Source organism: Rhinolophus sinicus, chromosome 3 (genome assembly GCF_057876585.1).
Source record: "Rhinolophus sinicus isolate RSI-liver-muscle chromosome 3, RSI-T2T, whole genome shotgun sequence".
Lineage (NCBI taxonomy): Eukaryota > Metazoa > Chordata > Mammalia > Chiroptera > Rhinolophidae > Rhinolophus > Rhinolophus sinicus.
In genome coordinates, this window is record NC_142503.1 from 116,570,009 (window position 1) to 116,591,175 (window position 21,167).

Here is a 21,167-nt window from a genome sequence, read left to right on the forward strand (position 1 = left end):
CCAGAGACCAAAAATATTCTAACAGTACCTTTCTACAGCACGGTGCCTAAAGGAGTATCGCATTCTTTGCGGAAACTTACAAGTGTGAGACCTGAAATACAAAACGATTAGGTGACTCTCAAGGGCACAGAGTCAATCAGGTAGAACCAGGACCTGTACCCTCTAACTCACCGCCACTTAAGGAGAAAACAAACAAAAACCTACACCCTGAATAAACCCTCAGCTACTGAACTCTTGTAATAGGAAACCGAGGAAGATGCCGGAATCATACTCAGAAAGAGGACCTGTGGACCCCACGACGCTGACCTTCCCAGGAGCCTCATCACGCCCAGCTGCAGGGGCCAACATTCCCTGGGTGCAGATTCCGCGGGGCCCCTTCACCTTCTCCAAGGGAGCTGCGGCCGGAACTTCCAGGGCTGGTCTAAGCCCACCCCTCCTACCTCGGGTCTCCCAAACCTCTCAGGCTACCCGTTTACCTGAGAGGCGCCCAACACCGCCCCAGAGCCGACTCTGCCCGCTCGCCGAGTTTCTCAGGCCCAATGCGCAGCCACCGCGTCAGCCAATCTCCGCCAGCTCGGCCCGTCCCCGAGCTCCCCCGCACGAGGAGCGGCGCGCGCCCGCAAACAACCGGGAGGGGCGTGGCGGTGGGGTGAGCCAGCCGCACGCCGCGCGTGAGGGCCCACGGGGAACGCAAGCGGGACCGGCGCCCGAGGCAGGCGGCGCGAACCGGGCATGCGCGTGTCCCGCTGGTAGGGCCGCGGGGCGGGGTCTCTGGGCGAAGGAGCGACTTTAGAAAGTCTTCCCAAGACTTACTGACTGGTCTTCCGCGGTAGCTCCAGCGCAGTGCTACGCTTGTGGGGTCCCCGACGACAGGCGCGATCTGAGAGAGCAAAATATTGTGTGGACCCTCGTACGGTTAGAGAAAGAAAACCACGTGGTTAAAAACGCGTCTTGTGGCCTCAACTTGAGCGCTGCCGAGTCTCCACTGGACCTGGCAGAATTGTGGTTTCCTGTTTTGTGTGTGATTTGAGGAGAGAAGGAGAATGAGAATGGGATGTCAGGGAGAGATGAGAGGGGAATTGCCAAGTGATGACTGAATGAAAAGGACCGAAGTTGGACTCCAACTGGGTGAGCAAAAAGCAGCACTTAGCTCCTGGCCAAGGAACGTTTCAGACCAAAAGTTGGAGGAGGTAACCCTTCTACTTAAACATTATAAAGAGATATTATGCTTACGTTCAATATGTGGATTTTTAAAGACAAAATGTTGAACCTTCCAGAATTAAACAAAAATTTAAGTTCTCAATTCGTGTACCTCCGTGTTGAAACAAGAAGGGACTGGCATAATTAATTAGCTGCTAGTAATTCAAATGTGGTTTTCATGTTCCACAGATCAGTATTGCCTTTATAAATGTCATTTTAACTCCTTCAGACACCAAATATTTCATTTTATTCATTCAGATACCAAATGTTTATTGAACACATACTATGTGCTAGATACTCTTTTGGGTATTGGGTAATTGTTTCCCAAGTTAGTGGTTAAAGTTACTGAAAAACTAAGTGTGAAAAAGAGGAGTAAATAAAGACATGAAAAAATTGGATGTATTATAGTTGGAACAAAACAGGTTATAAAATTCACAAACTCTATTATATTGTAATGAGTGGGCATTGCTTTGAAGAGGTTTGTTATAGAATAAGCTTTGAAATGCATTTTTTTCTTTAATTCAGCCAAGGTCTTTAATTCAGTCAACATATTTATGGACACAAACAAAGTACCATAAAAATATATGAGAAAGTAGAGGAGTGGTATAGTTTGTCAGAGTAGATGGAAAGGGAACTCCAATCAGGAAGAATAATTTATGAAAAGGTTTAGGACCAACTCAAATTATGTATAAAAGAAAGGAGGGAAAGGTGCTTTTCTTAGCTAAGGAATAACAAGAAATAACAGGAAATGGTGACCACAACATTAAGAAAAGTCAAAACAAATAATGAATTTATAGATTAAATTTAGAGAAAGTGGTTACACTATTTTTCTTTGGGTAGAGATACATAACCCTAGTTTTTTAAAATTCATTACCTGGGTGGTGAAAGTCTCCATGTTTTCTTTCCTGTTTTTACCTTCTGCCTTTTTTATTCAATGAGTCAGTCAAACATTACACCCTTTCTCCCTAGTCCTTCCTCCAACTTACGCAAGGTAACTCTTTTTTTGTAGTCTATTTATTTATTTTTTCACTTACAGTTGAATTTCAATATTATATTAGTTTCAGGTGTACAGCATGGTGGTTAGACATTTATATAATTGACAAAGTGATCCCCTGATAAATCTAGTACAATACATAGTTATTACAATATTATCGGCTATATTCCCTATGCTGTATTTATATCCCCCAACTGTAAATCCGTACTTTTTAATCCCTTCACCTTTTCACCCAGCCCCCTAACTTACCTCCCATCTCTCAGACAACTATCAGATTGTTCTCTGTATCTATGAGTCTGTTTCTGTTTTGTTTGTTCATTTGCTTAGTTTTTTAGATTTCACATATAAGTGAAATCATGTGGTATTTGTCTTCTGAGGTAACTCTAATGCTCTTTTCCTGACCTTTCAGACCACAACAGCTAATTTTTTCCTAATTCCCTTTCACCACCACCTTCAGTCGCATATACATTTCTTCATTCTCCATCCTGCTAACAGTTGACAGTCTACAAGAAATGAAAGAGACCAATTAGAGCTTTCTTTCCTGTTCTCAAGGATGTTGAGGTGATATTGTCTATGCCCTCATCCCTCATGTAAGTTAGGTTTTTGCAGAAATATGGATAAGGATGAGAGGGAAAAGAAAACAAGCACCTCTTTCACTACAGGGAGCAAAAGAATGGCAGATGGTGAATACTCTAAAGTCCAGAAATATCATCAGCCTCCCACAATGTGCTGGGCACTTCAGTCAGTTCTGGAAATAAAATAATGAATAAAAATTATACACACAAGTAGCTGAGAATGCCATATATAGTAGTGGGGTTCTCCAGAGAAACAGAGACAAGATTTTGTTTTTTATTGTAGGGGATATCATTTTAATGTGCAATTCCCTGATGATGTAATGTTGGGCATTCTTCATATGCTTATTTGCCATGTTTGTATCTTCATCTTGATGAGGTGTATGTTCAGATCTTTCGCACATTTTTTATTGTTTGGCCCATAATTGTGTTACTTGTGTTCTTATTACTGAGTTTTAAGATTTCTTTGAATATTATGGATACGTATCCTTTATTTGTTTTGTAAATATTGGCTCCCAGTCTGTGGCTCGTCTTTTCATTTTCTTAATAGTGTCTTTAACAGCAGAAATTTTTAATTTTAATGAGGTCCAACTTCCCAATTTTTCTTTCATGGATTGTGCTTTTGACATATTTTTAAAATCATCACCAAACCCAAGGTCACCTAGACTTTCACTCGTGTTATATTCTAGGACATTAATCACTTTGGATTTTACATTTAGACCTATGAGCCATTTAAAGTTAATTTTTGTGAAAGGTATATAGTCTGTGCCTAGATTTATTTTTAATGTAGATGTCCAGTTGTTCCAGCACACTCTGATGAAAAGACTATCCTTTCTCCGTTGAATTATCATTGCTCCTTTGTCAAAGATCACTTGGTTCTATTTGTGTGGGTCTATTTCTGTGATTTCTATTCTGTTCATTTGACCTATTTATCTTTTTTTTTTCCATCAATACCACACTATCTTGATCATTACAGTTTTATAGTAGTCTTAAAGGTGGGCAGTGTCAATCTTCTGACTTTGTTCTTCTCTTTCAACTTTGTGTTGGTTATTCTGAGTTATTTTCCTCTCCATATAAATTTTAGAATCAGTTTATCAATAACCACAAAGAAAATCTTGCATGGGTTTTGATTGGGATTGCATTGAATCTACAGATCAAGTTGGGAAGAACTGGTACCTTGACAATATTGAGCCTTATTTTCCTATACTTTTGACCTTTGAACAACATGGGTTTGAAATGCATGGGTCTACTTACACATGGATTTTTTTCAAAAATATACAGTGGCCCTCTGTATCTCCAGGTTTTGCATTCGTAGATTCAACCAATTGTGTATAGGGAGAGGCATCCTCTAACCCCTGGGTTGTTCAAGGATCAACTGTACATGTAATATCGCTCCGTTTATTTCCATTTCCTTTGGTGTTTTCATCAGTTTTGTAGTTTTCCTCATATAGATCTTGTTCATATTTTGTTAAAATTTATACCTAAGTTTGTCTTTTTTTTTTTTTTGGTCTAATGTAAATGATATTGTATTGTTAATTTCAGATTCCAATTGTTAATTTCTGGTATGCAGGAAAACAATATTAAGTTGTCTTAACAACTTTACTATATTCACTTATAGGTTTTCTTTGTTGATTTAAAAAAAAAGTTTCATGTAGATAATCACGTCATCTGTGAACAAAGACAGTTTTATTTCTTCCTTCTCAATCTGTTTACTTTCATGATTCATTTTCTGTTGTCATGCAGCAGCCTAACTGTCTGTCCCCTCGTGCATGTCCCTAAAGAAAGAAGAGTCTGTGAGACTGTTCCTTTCAGGAACTTTGCTTCACGTTTGTGCTTACACTTCATGTCTCTCTGTTTGGCTCCCAAAAGATGGTTGGTCAGCCAATGATGGGTAAGGTTCCTCACGGGAGGAACAACCCAAGCCAGGCGGAACCACATGAGGACCACCAGGAGAACTCATGGGGTAGATAGAGGTGGGCACAGCCCCCCACCTTCCCCTGGCTAAGGAGAGCTTCTGCCTATGTGGCTATATTCCTTCCCACAACCTGCTTGGGAAGTGAGTCAATGATGTGATAACATCAGTTCTCCTTCCATTCTTAACAATAAGTTTTAGCATAAAGGATTTGTCCCTGGGAGGCACATATCATAATTCTTAAGACATCATGGGACTTTCTATTCCGGCTGTTTGCAGGCAAGGGTGATTGATTTGAATCAGTTTTCTGGTATGATGTATGAGACTCACAGACTGTGGAGAAAACAATACTACTTCCTTGTGTGTATATCAATAAAAACCAGAAGGTAGCCCGATTCGGGGTTCTCGGTCCTTTGAGGCTGGGAGACCCTTGGCCCCCTGTTTCATAACTTTCTCGATTTCTGTTTCTTTCTTAACCTTTCGCCACCCCTTCTCGTTCTCTCACTGTCTGTGTTGCGCTGAACGCGACAATTTTCAGTTATCAAATATGTAATATTTTAAAACTGAGCTTAATCCTCTCCTGACCTCAGTGTGCATTTCTCTGCCCTCCAATATTCCCTTTCTTATGCACCTAATAACAGAACTTCAAAATACATAAAGTAAAATGTGTTATAACTATGAAGAGAAATCCACAATTAATATATTATTAACCCACAATTAATAAATTATAGTCATAGATTTCAAACTCATCTCAATAATTGATAGAACAAGCAGACAAAAAACCAGTAAGTATTAGGTTTGAACAACACTATCAATCTACTTACTTATTTATAGAACATTCCCCCTATCAACAGCAGAATAGACATTCAGGTATGCATGGGATATTTACCAAGGCAGACCATAATCTAGACCATAGGACAAATACAAATTCATTTAAAATGATTCGAATCAGGAGTGACAGCAGCAAGATTGCAGAATACGAAGCTCTAGACCTTCCTCTTATGTGACACAAATTTAATAATACATGGGCCAATTATCTTTTTGAGAAATCCAGAAACCAGTTAACTGGATTCTTGCACCCTAGGTGAATATGAAACCAACTGCATAAAAGCACAGGTAGGAAAATTCATAGCAGTTACTTACAAGTGACCCACCCTCCCAGGATGACATGATTGGTTAGAAACCATCAACTCCCAACTTCTCCCCGGGAAGAGAAAGGAGTGGACTGTATGTCCAATGTTCTGACCTTTCAGGGTTTGCCTCAGGGACTGGTTTCTATCTTGCCTGAATCTAAGCACTGACAGGAATGGGTGGCCAGTTTGGGGACTGTTGAGAACAAAGGTAATCAGTGTGCATCAGAGTCCAAGTACCACAGACAGAAGCTAGGTGGAGGTCCAGTACCACACCTTACTACAGCATCACAGAGACCACAGCATTGCAGACAGATGCCAGAGGGAGATCCTGAGTAGAAACGGAAAAACATCTTCAATTGTTAGGTTACATGCACAAATCTAAAAAGATAATTTCCCCAGATAAGGCTTAAGAGGTCTCCAGAATCTCTAGCCAGACTGATTGGAGAAAGTCCTCCCTATACAAAACCAGACCACAAAAACTGGGACAAGTGGCTGATTTTTCAAATGTTGAAGTCCCAGCATAAGATAACAAGACACACAAAAAGATGAAAAACATGGACCCATTGAAAAAAATATCCTGATACCTACCCTAAAGAAACACATATATGAATTACCAAAGAATACAAAATAACCATTATATGAATGCTCAATGAATTAAAAGAAAATACAGATAGACAACTAACAAAATCAGGAAAACAATGCATTAATAAGTGAGAGCATTAACAAAGAGAGAGAAACATGAAGACCCAAGCAGAAATTCTGAAACTGAAGAATACAATAACTGAATTGAAAAATTCATTAGAGGAATTGAGTATCAGACTTGACCAGGCAGAAGAAAGAATCAGCAAACTTGAAGACTTTCAAAATTACCAGGAAGAGGAGCAAAAAGAAAAAATGAATGAAGAAAGGGAGAGGGACTTATGGAACACCATCACATGGAACAATGTATACATTATGGGAGTCACAGAAGGAGAAGAAAAAGAGAGGGACAGAGAGCTTATTTGAAGAAATAATGACTAAGTTCACCAAATCTTAGGAGAGCAATGGACAAATTCAGGAGGCTCAAAGAACTCCAAGTAGAATAAATACAGAGACATACACTGAGACACATCATAATTAGACTATCAAAAGTCACAGAGAGAATCTTGAAAGCAGCAGGAGAAAGGCAAACTTGTCCTGTACAAAGGAGCTCCTATGAGATAATTAGCAAATTTCTCAGCTGAAACCTTGAAAGCTACAAGGGAGTGGAATGATATTTTCAAAGTGCTGAAAGAAAAAAACCCGTTAAGAATATTATATTCTGCAAAACTGTCCTTCAATCATGAAGAAGAAATTAAAACTTTCCCAGAAAAATAAAAGCTGAAAGAGTTCATCACCACTAGACCTACCCTACAAGAAATGCTGAAGAGAACCTTCCAAGTTGAAGCAACAGGATGATAAACAACACCACAAAACCATATGAAAATACAATCCTCCCTGGTAAATGTAATAGACAAATGTATAGACAAATATACAATCCTTAGTATTGTAATGTTGGTGCACACATGACATTTAAACATGGTATGGAACTATTACAACTAATAAACGATTTTAGCAAAGATGATGGATACAGATCAACACAGAAATCAGCTGTGTTTCAATACACTGATAATGACCTATCCAAAGAGGAAATTAAGAAAACAATCCCAGGGTTGCCAGATAAGCTCAGTTGGTTAGAGCGTGAGCTCTGAACAACAGGGTTGCCAGTTCAATTCCCTCATGGGCCAGTGAGCTGTGCCCTCCACAACTAGACTGAAGACAGCGAGTTGTTGATGAGCTGCCTGAGGGGTGCCGGATGGCTCAGTTGGTTAGAGCATAAGCTCTCAACAACAAGGTTGCCAGTTCAATTCCCACATGGAATGGTGGGCTGCACCCCCTGCAACTAAGATTGAAAACCAAGACTGGACTTGGAGCTGAGCTGTGCCCTCCACAACTAGATTGAAGGACAACGACTTGGAGCGGATAGGCCCTGGAGAAACACATTGTTCGCCAATATTCCCCAATTAAAAAAAATAAAATCCCATTTACTATAGCATCAAAAAGGATAAAATACTTAGCAATAAACTTAACTGAGGAGGTGAAAGACTTGTACACTGAATACTATAAAACACTGCTAAAAGAAATCAAAGAAGATACAAATAAATGGAAAGATACCTGCTTGGGAATTGGAAAACAATATTGTTAAAAATGTGCATACTACCCCAAACAATCTACAGATTCAATGCAATCCCTATCAAAACTCCAATGGCTTTTTTTTGTAGAAATAGAAAAAAAATCCTAAAATTCATATGGAACCACAAGAGACCCCAAATAGCCAAAGCAATCTTCAGAAAGAAGAACAAAGTGGAGGCCTCACACTTCTTGATTTCAAAACATGCTACAAACATCAGTGATCAAGTGGTGTTTTGCGTGTCTTTTCACATAGTCTTCCCTCTGTGTATGTCTGTCTCTGTGTCCTGATATACTCTTTTTATAAGGATACAATCATATTGGATTAGAATCACCCTAATGACCTTATCGTAATTTGATTACTCTGTAAAGACCTTATTTCCAAATAAGGTCATACTCTGAAATTCTAGGACTTAGGACTTCAACAAGTCTTTTCAGGGGAACACAATACAACCCATAACAATACTTTGAGAAACATGAAAATGAAAACACAACATACCAAAAGTTGTAGAATACAGCAAAACCAGTGCTAAGAGGGAAGGTGTCTCAAATCAACAACTTAAATTTTACACCTTAAAGAACTAGATAAAGAAAAGAAACTAAACTCAAAACCAGCAGAAGGAAGGACCTAATAAAGATTACAGCCAAGGTAAATGAAAAAGGGAATAGGAACAAAAAAATAGAACTGACTAAACCAAAAGTTGGTACTTTGAAAATGTTTTAAAATTCTCAACACTTTAGCTAGATTGACTACGAAGAAAGAGAGATGTAAATAAAATCAGAAATGAAAATGGGGACATTACTACTGACTTTATAGAAATTGAAAGAATTATAAGAGAATACTAATAATAGTTATATGCCAACAAATAATTTATATGAAATGGAAAATTTCTCGAAACACACATTAACAAAAGTTACTCTAGAAGAAATAGAAAATCTCAACAGACCTATAATAAGTAAAGAAATTGAAACAGTAATTAAAAACAAGTCCCAATAAAAACAAGTCCTGGACCAGATGGCTTCACTGGTGAATTCTACCAAATGTTTAATGTAGAGATAACAACAGTTCTACTGCAACTTTTTCAAAAAATAGAAGAGGAGTAAATACTTCCTAATACATTGTAGGAGACCAGCATTATCCTGATACCAAAGCCAGACAAAGATATCATAAGAAAACTATAGACCAGTATCCCTTGTGATGCAAAAATCCTGAACAATATACTAGCAAACCAAATTAAAAAGTACACTACAAGAATTAAATACCATGAACAAGTGGAATTTACTCCAGGAATACAATGGTGGTTTGACATCAGAGACTCAATCCATGTAATATACCATATTAATATAACAAAGGAAAAATACCTACATGATCACCTCAATAGATGTAAAAAAAAAAAAGCATTTAACAAAATCCAACATCCTTTCATGATAAAACACACTCAGCAAAATAGGCATAGAATGGAGCTTCCTTAACATGATAAGAAAGCATTTATGAAAAATCCACAGGTAACATCATATTCAATGATAAAAGACAAAGCTTCCCCCCTGTGGTCAAGAACAAGAACATGGATGCCTAATTTCATCACTGCTATTCAGCATTGTATTGGAAGTCCCAGAGAGAGAGAAAAAGAGGGAGAGGGGGAGGGAAAAGGGGGGGACGAGAGAGAGAGAGAGAGAGACAGAGAGAGAGACAGAGACAGAGAGACAGAGAGAGAGAGAGAGAGAGAGAGAGAGAGAGAGAGAGAGAGAGAGAAGTTATGCAAGAAAGAAAGGCATCCAAATTGGAAGGGAAGAAGTAAAACTATCCCTATTAGCAAATGATATGATTCTATATAGAGAAAAATTCGAAAGAATCCACCAAAAAAATTAATGCATGAATTCAGCAGAGTTGCAGGTTACACGTCAATATACAAAAACCAATTGTGTTTCTATACACCAGCAATGAATAATCCAAAAAGGAAGTTATGAAAACAATTCATTTACTACAGCATCCAAAAGAATAAAACACCCAGTAATAAATTCAACCAAAGAAGTGAAACACGTATACACTAAAAGCTACAAAGCAACATTGAAAGAAATTAAAGTCCCAATTAAATGGAAAGGCATCACATGTTAGATTAGAAGACTTAATATTGTTAAGGTGGAACATAGTGATCTACAGATTCAATGCAATCCTTATAAAAATTCCAGTGGCCTTTCTTGCATAAATTGACAAGCTGATCCTCAAAGTCATACGGAATTACAAGGAGCCCCAAATAAGTCAACATTGAAAAAAAGAAAAACAAGGCTGGAGGACTCCTGTGTTCTGATTTCAAAACTTACTACAAAGCCACATTAATTAAGATAGTGAGATAAAGTTATAAGGATAGATACATAGACTAATGGGAAGAATAGTCCAGAAAGAAACGCAAATATCTATGGACAACTGATTTTCTGCAGAGGTGCCAAGACTATTCAATTGTGAAAGAATAGTCTCTCCAATAGATTGTGGTGGTACATCTGAATAGTTATATGCAAAAGAATGAATTTGGATACCTATTTCACTCCATATACAAAAATTAACTAAAAATTGATCAGCAAACTAAATAAAGAGCTAAAAACTATAAAACTGTCATATGAAAATATAGAGGTAAATCCTTATTACATTGGATTTGGCAATGGTCTTAGTTTGACAGTAATAGCATGAAGCGACAAAAGAACCGATCGGTAAATTGGACTTCATCAAAATGAAAAACTTTCATGCATCAAATGACATTATCAAGAAAGTAAAGGCAAAGGGAGAAATATTTGCAAATCACATGTGACAATAATTTAATATCTATAATATATAAAGAACTCATACAACTCAACAACAAAAAGATAAACAACCCAATTATAAAATAAGCAATGGACTTGAATAGGCATTTCTCCAAAGAAGATATACAAATAGCCAATAGCACATGAAAAGATGGCAAACTTCATTGGTCATTGAGGAAATGCAAATCAAAGCCACAATGTGCAATTTCACAACCTCACACCAGTGAGGATGGCTGTAATTTAAAAAAAAAAAAAAAAAAAAAAAAGGAAAATAAGTTTTGGAAGAAATGTGAGGAGCAGGAAGGTTTACACATTACTGTGGAATGTAAAATGGTACAGCCACTGTGGAAAACAGTTGGTAGTTCCAGTAATTCCACTCCTGTGTGTATATCGAAGAGAAATGAGACTATATATCCACATAGAAACTTGTATACACATTTATAGCAGCATTATTCATAATAGCTTAAGGGTGGAAACAATCCAAATGTTCATGAACAAATAAACACATTGCAAAACATACATGGAATATTATTTGGCCATAAAAAGGAATGAAGTACTGGTGCCTCCTACAAGTCGGACACATTTCTAAAACATGATGCTAACTGAAAGAAGTCACACCCAAAAGGTTACATATTGTATGATTCCTATTATATGAAGTATTCAGAATAGGCAAATCCATTGAGACAGAAAGTACATTAGTGGTTGCCAGGGGATGGGAGAAGTGTAAATGAGGAGTGATTACTTAAAGAAAGGGTATGAGGTGTTTTTCGGGGGTGACTGTGACTCATTCACTGAATTAATATTTATTATTTACCTACTATGTTCCAGGCAGTATTTCAGTCACTTTGGCATGGACTTGACATTCAAAAGAAGGAAAAGAATAAGAATAAATACAAAATATATCTAGGTGTTGAAAATCGTAATGAAGAGAAATAAATCAGGTTAGATAAAGGGAGAAAAGGTTGAGGAGAAATGCATCTTTAGACACGTAAAGACTGACAAAGTAATATTTGTGCAGACACCTGAGGAAAGTGAAGAAGCAAGTCATGGAAATGTCTAGAACATTCCTAAGCACAGGGAAAAGTAAATGTGAAGATGGGGCCATGCGTAGAAGTGTTCAAAAGAATGCCAAGAAAATGAGTGTGGTAAGTGCAGGGTGAAAGAGGAGTGGTAGGAAATGTCTGCAGAGGTAGCCAGAAGCCAAATTATGTAGGATCTTTTGGGCTGTGGCTAGGACTTCAGATTCCATTCGAAGGATAACAGGAAGCCACTGGATGGCTTATAGTAACAGGTGAGTAACATCTGAAATATGCTTTAAAAGGATCACTCTGAGTACTGTAACCATAGTATTCAATTTAATTTATGGGAAATGTCCCAGACATGCTTAGATTATCAATTCTGTAATCAGGGAATGTCTGGCTTTTCCACCCAACTCCTCCCTTAAATAGCTCGGTGATTTAGGTGAGGCCCTCAATCTTATCATATTTCAATCTCCTCACCTGTAAAATAAGGAATGGATTAGTCTTTTCCAGGTCTGTCATTCTACGGTTCTAGAAAATTAAAATAGACTTCACTACTATGTTAGCTCTTTTACTGAAACCAGTAGTTCTCAACAAAGGGCATTTTTGGCCCAGAGGAGTAATTGGCAGTAACTAGAGACATTTTTGGTTGTCACATCTGGGGAGGGGGTTGCATGGCAGCTAGTGGGTAGAGGCTAGGGATGCTGCCAAATATCCAGCATTGCACAGGACAGCCTCCCACAGCAAAGAATTATCTGGCCCAAAAACGTCAATGGTGCTTGTTGTTGAGAAACCCTGACTTAATAACCGTAAAATTCAAATCATTTACACAAACTAGTATATAATTTATGACACTTAAGTTAGTAGTTTTCTAACTGCCAATATATAAAGTTCCGGATTCAGCTTATCAGTTCATTGTTTATCAAAGTCAAGGATACTACAAGGTATTTACTCTGAATGATTTTACATCTTGATTCTTTTCTGTATGGAAAGAAAAGCTGAAATTAAAATTAGACCATAACAACAACAGTTAGTGATTCAGAAACAGGCCTTACATTATACATACTTAGGTTCAAATAATACTTGTCAAATACTCAAGTGACTTCAGGCAAGTTACTTAACCTCTGTGCCAGAGTTTCTTCATTTGTAAGATGAAGAATATGTCACAGGGATATTGTGAATGAGATAATGGGTTACAAAGTGCTTAGCGCTGTGCCTGGTATAAGACAAGCATTAAATGAATGTTGTAATTGTTACAATTTGCTAGGTAGGCTAAATACGGCCTGAAGGTTGCAGGTCGCTCTTCACTTTTCTAGAATCTCCCTGATTTCTCCCTCTCCTATTCTCTTTTAAATTTATTTCTAATCTGCTGTGAACTAAAATATTAGATATCCACCCTACCAGCTAATATCAGGACATTACATATTACATTAAATAATAATATATAAAATAATAAAGAGTAATTTGATGCATTGAGTTTAGGGAAAATGAAATAGTAGGTCAAGTGAATTTTATCAGTTTTTTTTCCCAGTGCTAAACCTTCCAGCATTCCAGTGTTGGCCATGGTCAAATTTGGCTACAGATAAAAAATATGTCCCGTAATCAGAGCATGGTGGGTATTTGTTGACAGTAGATTTACAGCGGCTGACTCCATACTCCAGAATGTTCTTATATCTAGGCCCTATCTCCTCAACTATTCTAGAGGTGGACTAGATTACATGTGCTATCAGGCCTTGCTTTTTTTACTCAAAGAAATCTGTTCTAGTCCAGAGAGGTTAAAAAGAGGTACCAATGTTTTTTAACAGTGTATTTGGAAGGATGTCTGGGAGTCTTCTGACTGATCCATAGGGGTCTTGAGAAATTCAGGTTTTAGACCATAAACCTACATCCATTTTATCAGGATAACATATTCAGAGATTAAGGTACTCATGGAAATAATGGATAATGTCAAAAGGCCATCTTTAAATCTTGACCTGGGAGTATTATTGTATTTCCTGAAATAATCTAGGGGAGGCAAACATTTTACTTACATTGCAAGATGGTGGGGTCTCCTCCCTTAAATTATATGCTCCATGAGGGATTTTAACTGTTACATTGCCAGCACATAGTAAAGTAACTGAAACTTAGTAAGTGCTCAATGAATGAATATAGAATTTGGTTCAGTGTGTGCCTTGGGGTTTAAGAGTTCTGACAATTTTTTTTTTAACTTAAAAAGTTTCCCTACTTACATATGAATAAAATTAATTTTTTTGGGGGGAATTTAATTATTTTAGGTTTCTGTGTAACAGAATGTAGTTTGACCTGTGGTTAATATTTAAATATGTCATCCCATTGCTATTCGAAGAGGGAATCCTGGAATCGAATCCCAGCTATACTATTAATTTGTTGTGTGCTCTTGAGAAACTCAGTTTCCTCATTAGAAAATGAGGGAAATGTTTTTTCTATGAGCTCTGAGATTCTGATTTTGGTTTAAGAAATAATATGACAACAGGGTTTCCAAAGCCTCTTGTTCTCTCTTTTACTCTTATCATCATCTGCCTGTTAGAGGTGTGGTATTTTTCTAAAATTTAAGAATCTGTATCTTTCCTACATAGCATTTGCAAGTTGTGGTTTAAAAATGGTATAAATTAGTATTTTTGTTTTGCCAACTATCCCAAAGGGCTAGTGTGAATAATTAAACGTTTTATAGACAGGATATACTGGTAGTTCCTTAATATTCCTTGATTATTTAGGCTAGAGGCTTACAAACTTTAGCGTTCATAACAATCACTGGAAAACTTATTAAAATTCTGGTTTCTGAGCTCTATATCCAGAGAATCTGATTCAGTAGGTTGGGGTGGGGCCAGAAATTTGCCTTTCTTACAAACTCCCACGATACGCTGATGCTGCTGGGTCTTAAGATCATACTTGGAGAACCACTGACCAGGGGTACAGAAGAGACTTATTTGTAACAAGGCTTCCTTTAATTATTTATTTTGTGTTTCAGTAAATAAAACTCAGGCTGATGAGGTATCAGATAAATTCCCTAAGCCAAAATCATTTCTTAGTGAAGTGCTACATTAACTCAATTGTAAGGTAATTGTAAATTGGATTTGCTTTGAGTTAGTTCCTACAGCCCCAAATTTCAGGACAACTAACTCCACGGAATTTATTCACCTGTCCTATTTTTAGAATTGCACTGTGTTCTGGCTTGCCAGGAGGGGCAAGGGTCGCCCGAGCCCTGCCGCTGGAGCTCAAGGCTAGGGTTACTTCTTTACTTGCATTATCAGAGGCAGCACGTCCAGCTTGACAAACTCTGCAGCTCCTGATAGGGAAACGCGTGGGCGCCAATCTAGGAGACCAAACCCGACCTGTTGCAGTCGGCCAACTCAACTCCATCTGTGAGTCTTCTCCAGGGCCCCTCGTATTGTACTGAGAGCCAAGGAGGGGCGAGAAGGAGCCCGTGAAGGTGCTCAGCGGGCAGGTTCAGATCCGCGGGAGATCACGCAGCGAGTCTGCGCCTGCAACCGCCGCCTCCGAGCAGTCGCGGGATTGCCGCCTCACAGGGAGCCACTCGGCCCAAGGACCAACCCAGCTCGAGATCTCTATATCTGGAGAGGCTCTGCAGGCTGGCATTCAAGCCCGCGAGCTCACCCATTCATCTCAGCCTACTCCATCGTCCTCAGGCTTGCGAAGATGTCGGCCAAGGCCGAAGTCGGCTTAGCGAAGGAGGCTTCACGGCAGATCCTGGCCGGCGGTTCCGCTGGTAAGGCCGCGCCGCCCCGCCCCGCCCCGCCAGGGGCTAGTCGCTTTCCCTTTGGGTGTCCCGAAAACGTTTCTCAAACAAGTCTCATCCGACGTTTTGTCTCCTTCCTCTAAATTCTGCGCTGCCGGCGCAGAGCCTGAACCCGCCGAGCCCGAGAGCAAAGGAGTCCGGGGGCGGCGGCGGGCGTCGGGGTGCTCGGGGTTAAGTCGCCGAGGCGCCCGCGGCGGCAGCTCTCGAGTTCCCCGCCTTCTCGGTTCCTAGCCTGAAAAGCAAGGAAGGCAGCTCCGAGGCCTGCAACTTTGAGGAGGCTTTTGCCTAGCTGGCTATTTTCCTTGAAATGATCCAGTTTCTGTCAGACTTAGATTTGCTATCAGTTGTAGCCTCTTTCTTCTGACTCAGATCTTGCATAACTCCTGCCTCCCTCATTAAAATGTGTACCTCCGGACTCCACAGGTCTTTTTGCATACTGTGTTTGCTTGGGGCTATTCGTGCCGTAAATAGGCATATTAAAATTAAATGCATATGTTAACACATATAAACACCTTTGATATAATGGGCTCACATTAATTTATGGAGAGTTATGCTGTGGGGTAAAAAAAAAGCTTTAGAAAAATAAGTCTGTTGATACCAATCATGGAAATAATTACTAAGTGTGCGTAGGGAAAGTTTCCCATGAGATTGTTATGTGAACGTATTTTAAAGATATTTAAAATATAAATTATGAGTTGATTGAAAAGTTAATCTTACATACTGTGGTGCATTTTTATTATAAATATGTAAAATAATTACTATAATTCAGTCATCACCATAAAACGTTTTAATGTAGCTATTCTCTTATGTTATGGTAACTCTAATAAACCATATTACGTAAGACAATGACTAGGTGTCTATAATGTTTAACTTCCAGTAGTAAAATTTATTTGATTTTCAGACACATTTGCACTTTTTATAAGGGACTACTACAAATTATGACTAGTTTTTATTATGTCATGAACTACTTGCATCTTAGGGGTACCACGAGCAGCCAGATGTATCATTTATAATCTGTACACTTTCCTAAAGATGATATTTCATTAATATGGCAATCAAGGTATTCATTTTTTTATATGTAACTGAGCTGTGTCCATCCATTATGATGTCAATGTCTCCACTGTCTACTTTTTAGCTGTTTCCCCATAGTGATGATGAATTTGTACCAACTTATTCACCATTTTGGTCAAATTCCACAATGTCCAAAACTCTGCCAACTGTCCCTGATTTACTTGATTTAGAGCCAATGATCCTGATCAAAGAAAACAGCTGGTCCAATAGGACAGGGAAGCTAATTGGTGAACGTCCTAACCTATGACTAATGATTCACAAGCATCTATATATTGGCTTAGATGATCATACTATGTGTTAGACCCAGCTAAACTCAAGGTATGTTAAAAATAGATCAAACTGTAATCCTACTTACACTGTTTTGTTGGATGATAAATATTTGGTATAAATATAATGTGTGATTCCATCATGTTCTTATAATTGTAATTAATATGAATGAAAATTAGTACGTTTATAAGATAAATTAAACAAGCATATTTTAGTTATACATTTAGTATATGGAATTATTGATAAATGATGAGAGTAATTTATACTTTCATCCTAGTGAAAAAGAGTCATGTTTTCTTCTATTTAGCCAATAACATTTTCATAAAATTGCATATTTATTGGACTTTAATAAGTGCAGGCTAATTATATTATATATACTAGGGCAAGGGCCAAAAAGAAATCAATATACAAAACAGGTAGAATTTTAATATATACAAAAAAAAGCATGTGAATCTCTAGCACTGGCATTCTGATTACTGATACTGTCATCAGATACAATACTTCTGTTGTGTGTATTATATGGTCTTTTGATGGTAAAGGTTAAAAACACAACCTGGCTTTCTTAAGGGGGAAGAAAAGAGAAGCTGGGGAGGTTTATTAGAGAAATACCAGTATCTCATGGAATTCAAGGTCTGCGATACATTCCTGGGACAGACTAGAATCAGGAGCTGGAACACTGAGAGGAACTCAGGAAGTGAACTCTTGCCATCTCTTATTTCTTCTCTTTGTCAAATAATTAAGCATTCCCAAGGCTGATAATAGGGTCACAAGTAATACTGCTGTAGCTGTTAGGATGGCTTTCCATACCACCATAGATTTGCCCAGTAAGGAGTAAACATGACAAATAAATTCAGAAAGTTAAGTACTTAGCCAGCCAAAAACAAGTCATTATGGTATCAGCTCCCTGTGTCCCTTGTTCCACAGATAACACCAAACTGAAGAAGCTAGATGACAGATGGTATGAGCAGTAGGTCCCGCTGCTGTTGAGGAGCTACCTCAGAACCACAGCCAGGCCATTTTATACACTTAGGCTGAAGTCTGTAGCTTTACCCTGAGAGTAAGGTGGCAAGTCTTGTGCTCAGTTGGAACTGGGGAGATAGATGAGAAATGGGCTTGTGGCAGTCTTCCACAAGATAGTGAGAGAAACAACCCCTCAGCAGCTCCTCACCAGGTTGCTTATCTTTCCTTAGGCTGGCAGAAATCACAGGGCATTCTGCCAAGACTCACGTCAGACTGTTGTTAAGCCTTGCCTACACGGCCTATGTGGAAATGTCAGGTTGTCAGGTGCCACGCTGTGGAGCTCTTTCCTGTGCTCTCCTGGTGCCTTCATCCGTCTTTTCTTACACCTGACTGCTGTTTTCTGCTTTGCAGTCCACATGGCAGATTGTGGTCACCAGTGGCTCCTGAGCTTATATGCTCTTGGCTTCTATTCTCTTTCAGTTCTAGTGTAAAATGCTAAGGAAAGACTCAAAATAACCCAGTGTTGCTCACAGACCCATCTCTGCACCAATCAGCTATAGCCAATGGCCATGTAGATGATTGGGAGTGAGGTGAGCTGGGAATCTCGTGAGATTATTTTTCAGAGAAGCTGTACATCTCATGAGATGGGCAATAGGTGTCTTTTATAATGATATATGCCTTTTATTAAAATATGGTTTGTAATATTTTTATTTAAAAGACCAAAGAGACTGATGCACTGACATTTGTTTTGACAATACACATCAAAATACTGGACTTGAGTTTGTAGCTATGTAGCTATTATATATAGATATTTTTTGCCAACAGGGAATTTGTTTTATATGATGAAAGTTGTGCTCAAGACAAGTCAATATGCACTGGAGTTTTACAAGCTTGTAGGCTTGTAGTCTGCATTCTCAGCTTCAAGTAATAGCGTAAGAGGTAAGTCAGGTAAGAAAATAGGAGCCACTGGTGAGAGCTTCAGGAAGGTCAGAGAAGCCTAACATTTTAGAGGGTTTAAGGATGAAAATGAGAAGAGGCCATTGGATTAGACTCTTACCATGGAAAAGCAAGCAGAGGCATGATAGCACCTGAAAGTTTATTAAAAATACAGGGTCTTGGGCCTCACTCTAGACCTACCATATCAGAATCTGCATTTTAGGAAGGTCCCCAAGTCATTGGTTTGTACTTCCAAGTTTTAGAAGCACCGTATTAGAAGACTTTTGAAAAATAGAGTCTGTAGAGTAGGAGCCAGATTGCAAAGGGTTGCAAGTTAAATCTTTCTTGGTTTTTATTGCTGACCAGAGAGAGAAGAGTGAATTTTGTGTGTCTTATTACATGTCCTCAATTTAGCTTCCAGGTTTATTTTCTACCTCTCTCCTACACATTCCATTTGGTGTCTGCTAAATAAATCTGCTAACCATACTTAAATGTTGCCTGTACCTTTCCACCATTATTCCCAATTCCTGGAATGTCTTCCCCTTATTTTCTCTACCTATTGAAATCCTATCCATTTTCCAAGGCCTAGCTTGCAAACTATTTTCTGCAGAAATGTTTCCCAGATGGCCTCTACAGCCACATCCAGCTTTAACATTCTCATTAACATGTGAATGGTACAAATAATAAAAATGGCTAACATTTATTGAGTCAATACTAAATGCCAGACCCAGTTCTAAGCTTTACATGTATCAACATTTTAAATCCTCACCACAACTCCAGGGTGAAGAAACTAATGCACAGAGGGCCTAATTAACTTGTCTATGCTTACACAAACATGAGACTGTTTCTATAGTAAGTCAGGATAGGAGAGGGACTAAGAATATTATTAACCATTGACAGACATTTTTAGAAGTTGTAGAGACCAAGTCAAGTATGCTATCCCTAATTATTTCTGTATCTCTTATTAGTTTACATGCTTTAAAAGAACTTTTATCTATAAATACAATCCTTACAGTCTTCTGCTACATATGTGGTCTGACAATTAAGTTCTTGAACTTGTTGCAATGATGTGGCTAACCTTTTTTGATACCAGAGGGATTATTCATTATGAATTTTTACCAACTGGATAAACCATTAACCAAGTTTACAATATTTGGAAGTGCAGAAAAGGCTGCATGAAAAAGTTACAGGACCTGAACTTTTCGCCAACAATTCATGGGTCTTGCATCACGACAGTGCACCAGCTCACATGGCACTGTCTGTGAGGAAGTTTTAGCCAGTAAACAAATCACTGTGTTGGAACACCCTCCCTACTCACCTGATCTGGTTCCCAATGACTTCGTTCTTTACCCAAAGATAAAGGAAATATTTAAAGGAAGACAATTTGATGACATTCAGGACATCAAGGGTAATATGACGACAGCTCTGATGGCTATTTCCAGAAAAAGAGTTCCATAATTGATTTGAAGGGTGGACTAGGAGCTGACATCGGTGCATAGCTTCCCAAGGGGAATACTTCAAAGGTGACCGTAGTGGTATTCAGCAAGGGGTATTGTGGGGACATTGTCCCAGAAAGCAGTTTCCAGGCTCTCGGCCTCACGTGGAAAGGTGCTGGCTCGGTTATTATGTGGCCATCAGCTGTAATCAGATGGCCATCAGCTGTTACTGGTTAGCCGTTAGCCACTAATATAACTGCCATGGCTACGCTGGGCAGGTTGGTTGGTTGGCAGAGGTGTGGACTGTGGATTGCGGATCATGTGGCTGCTGCTTCCCGTGTCTCCAACCCAGCCGCCAGCGAGAATATAGTTGTATGAACTCCCCTATCTATGGCTTCGTTGGTGTTCCTTTTTGGCCTCACCATATCTTGCGTTCTTGTGCAGGGAACAGGAGCTGAGTCCCTGCATTACAGGTATGTAGCACTTTTTCTGGTATAGAATGAGTTCGCGAACTTAATTGTCTGACCTCGTAGTATCATGCTCTTTCCAAATAATTTCATGTGGGCACAAGATTAGCTTTTAGCCAAAAGAAAATCCTCAGTTCATTCAGGATCTCTATGTGCACTTGGGCAGATTGTGGACTGAAAAAGGACTCTGTCCACTGGAGCAAGTAGGAGCTGAAACACAGCGAAGGCTCTGATTCATAATCTGTATTCTCATATCCTAGAGATGCAGACACCTGAATGAGAAGGGACATTTTTTCTATTTCTCACAAAGACACCAAATGGATAGGTAGCAAACCTGACAGCAACAGTGACAGAATTTCCCCAAACTTGCTAGAGCTCCCAAGGTCCCTGGGCTGCAACATCCCCCCAGGTCTCTAAATCA

General features: G+C 38.8%; 2 protein-coding genes across 10 annotated transcripts in view; one reads left to right on the plus strand and one right to left on the minus strand.

Moving 5' to 3' along the window:
* MIPOL1 (mirror-image polydactyly 1) overlaps positions 1–15,128 on the minus strand; it is a 253,677-nt gene extending 238,549 nt beyond the window's left edge. For 3 of the 8 annotated variants that reach the window (XM_019749149.3, XM_019749144.3, XM_019749146.3), the window contains exon 1: positions 477–749. The gene's annotated coding sequence lies outside the window, so the exon portion shown is untranslated. Of the gene's footprint in view, positions 1–28; positions 92–476; positions 752–813; positions 834–14,990 lie in introns of those variants that run through there. The other 5 variants (XM_019749152.3, XM_019749145.3, XM_074328163.2 and 2 more) reach the window with 4 other exon arrangements.
* A 314-nt stretch (positions 15,129–15,442) lies between these two features.
* Positions 15,443–21,167, plus strand: part of SLC25A21 (solute carrier family 25 member 21) — a 449,521-nt gene continuing 443,796 nt past the window's right edge. Inside the window, exon 1 of one of the 2 annotated variants that reach the window (XM_074328168.2) lies at positions 15,443–15,579. Coding sequence is in view for 1 of the 2 variants with exons in the window: in XM_019749157.3 (XP_019604716.2) it covers positions 15,510–15,579 (70 nt within the window). In the remaining variant the exon portion in view is untranslated. The remainder of the gene's footprint in view (positions 15,580–21,167) is intronic. The other variant, XM_019749157.3, reaches the window with a different exon arrangement.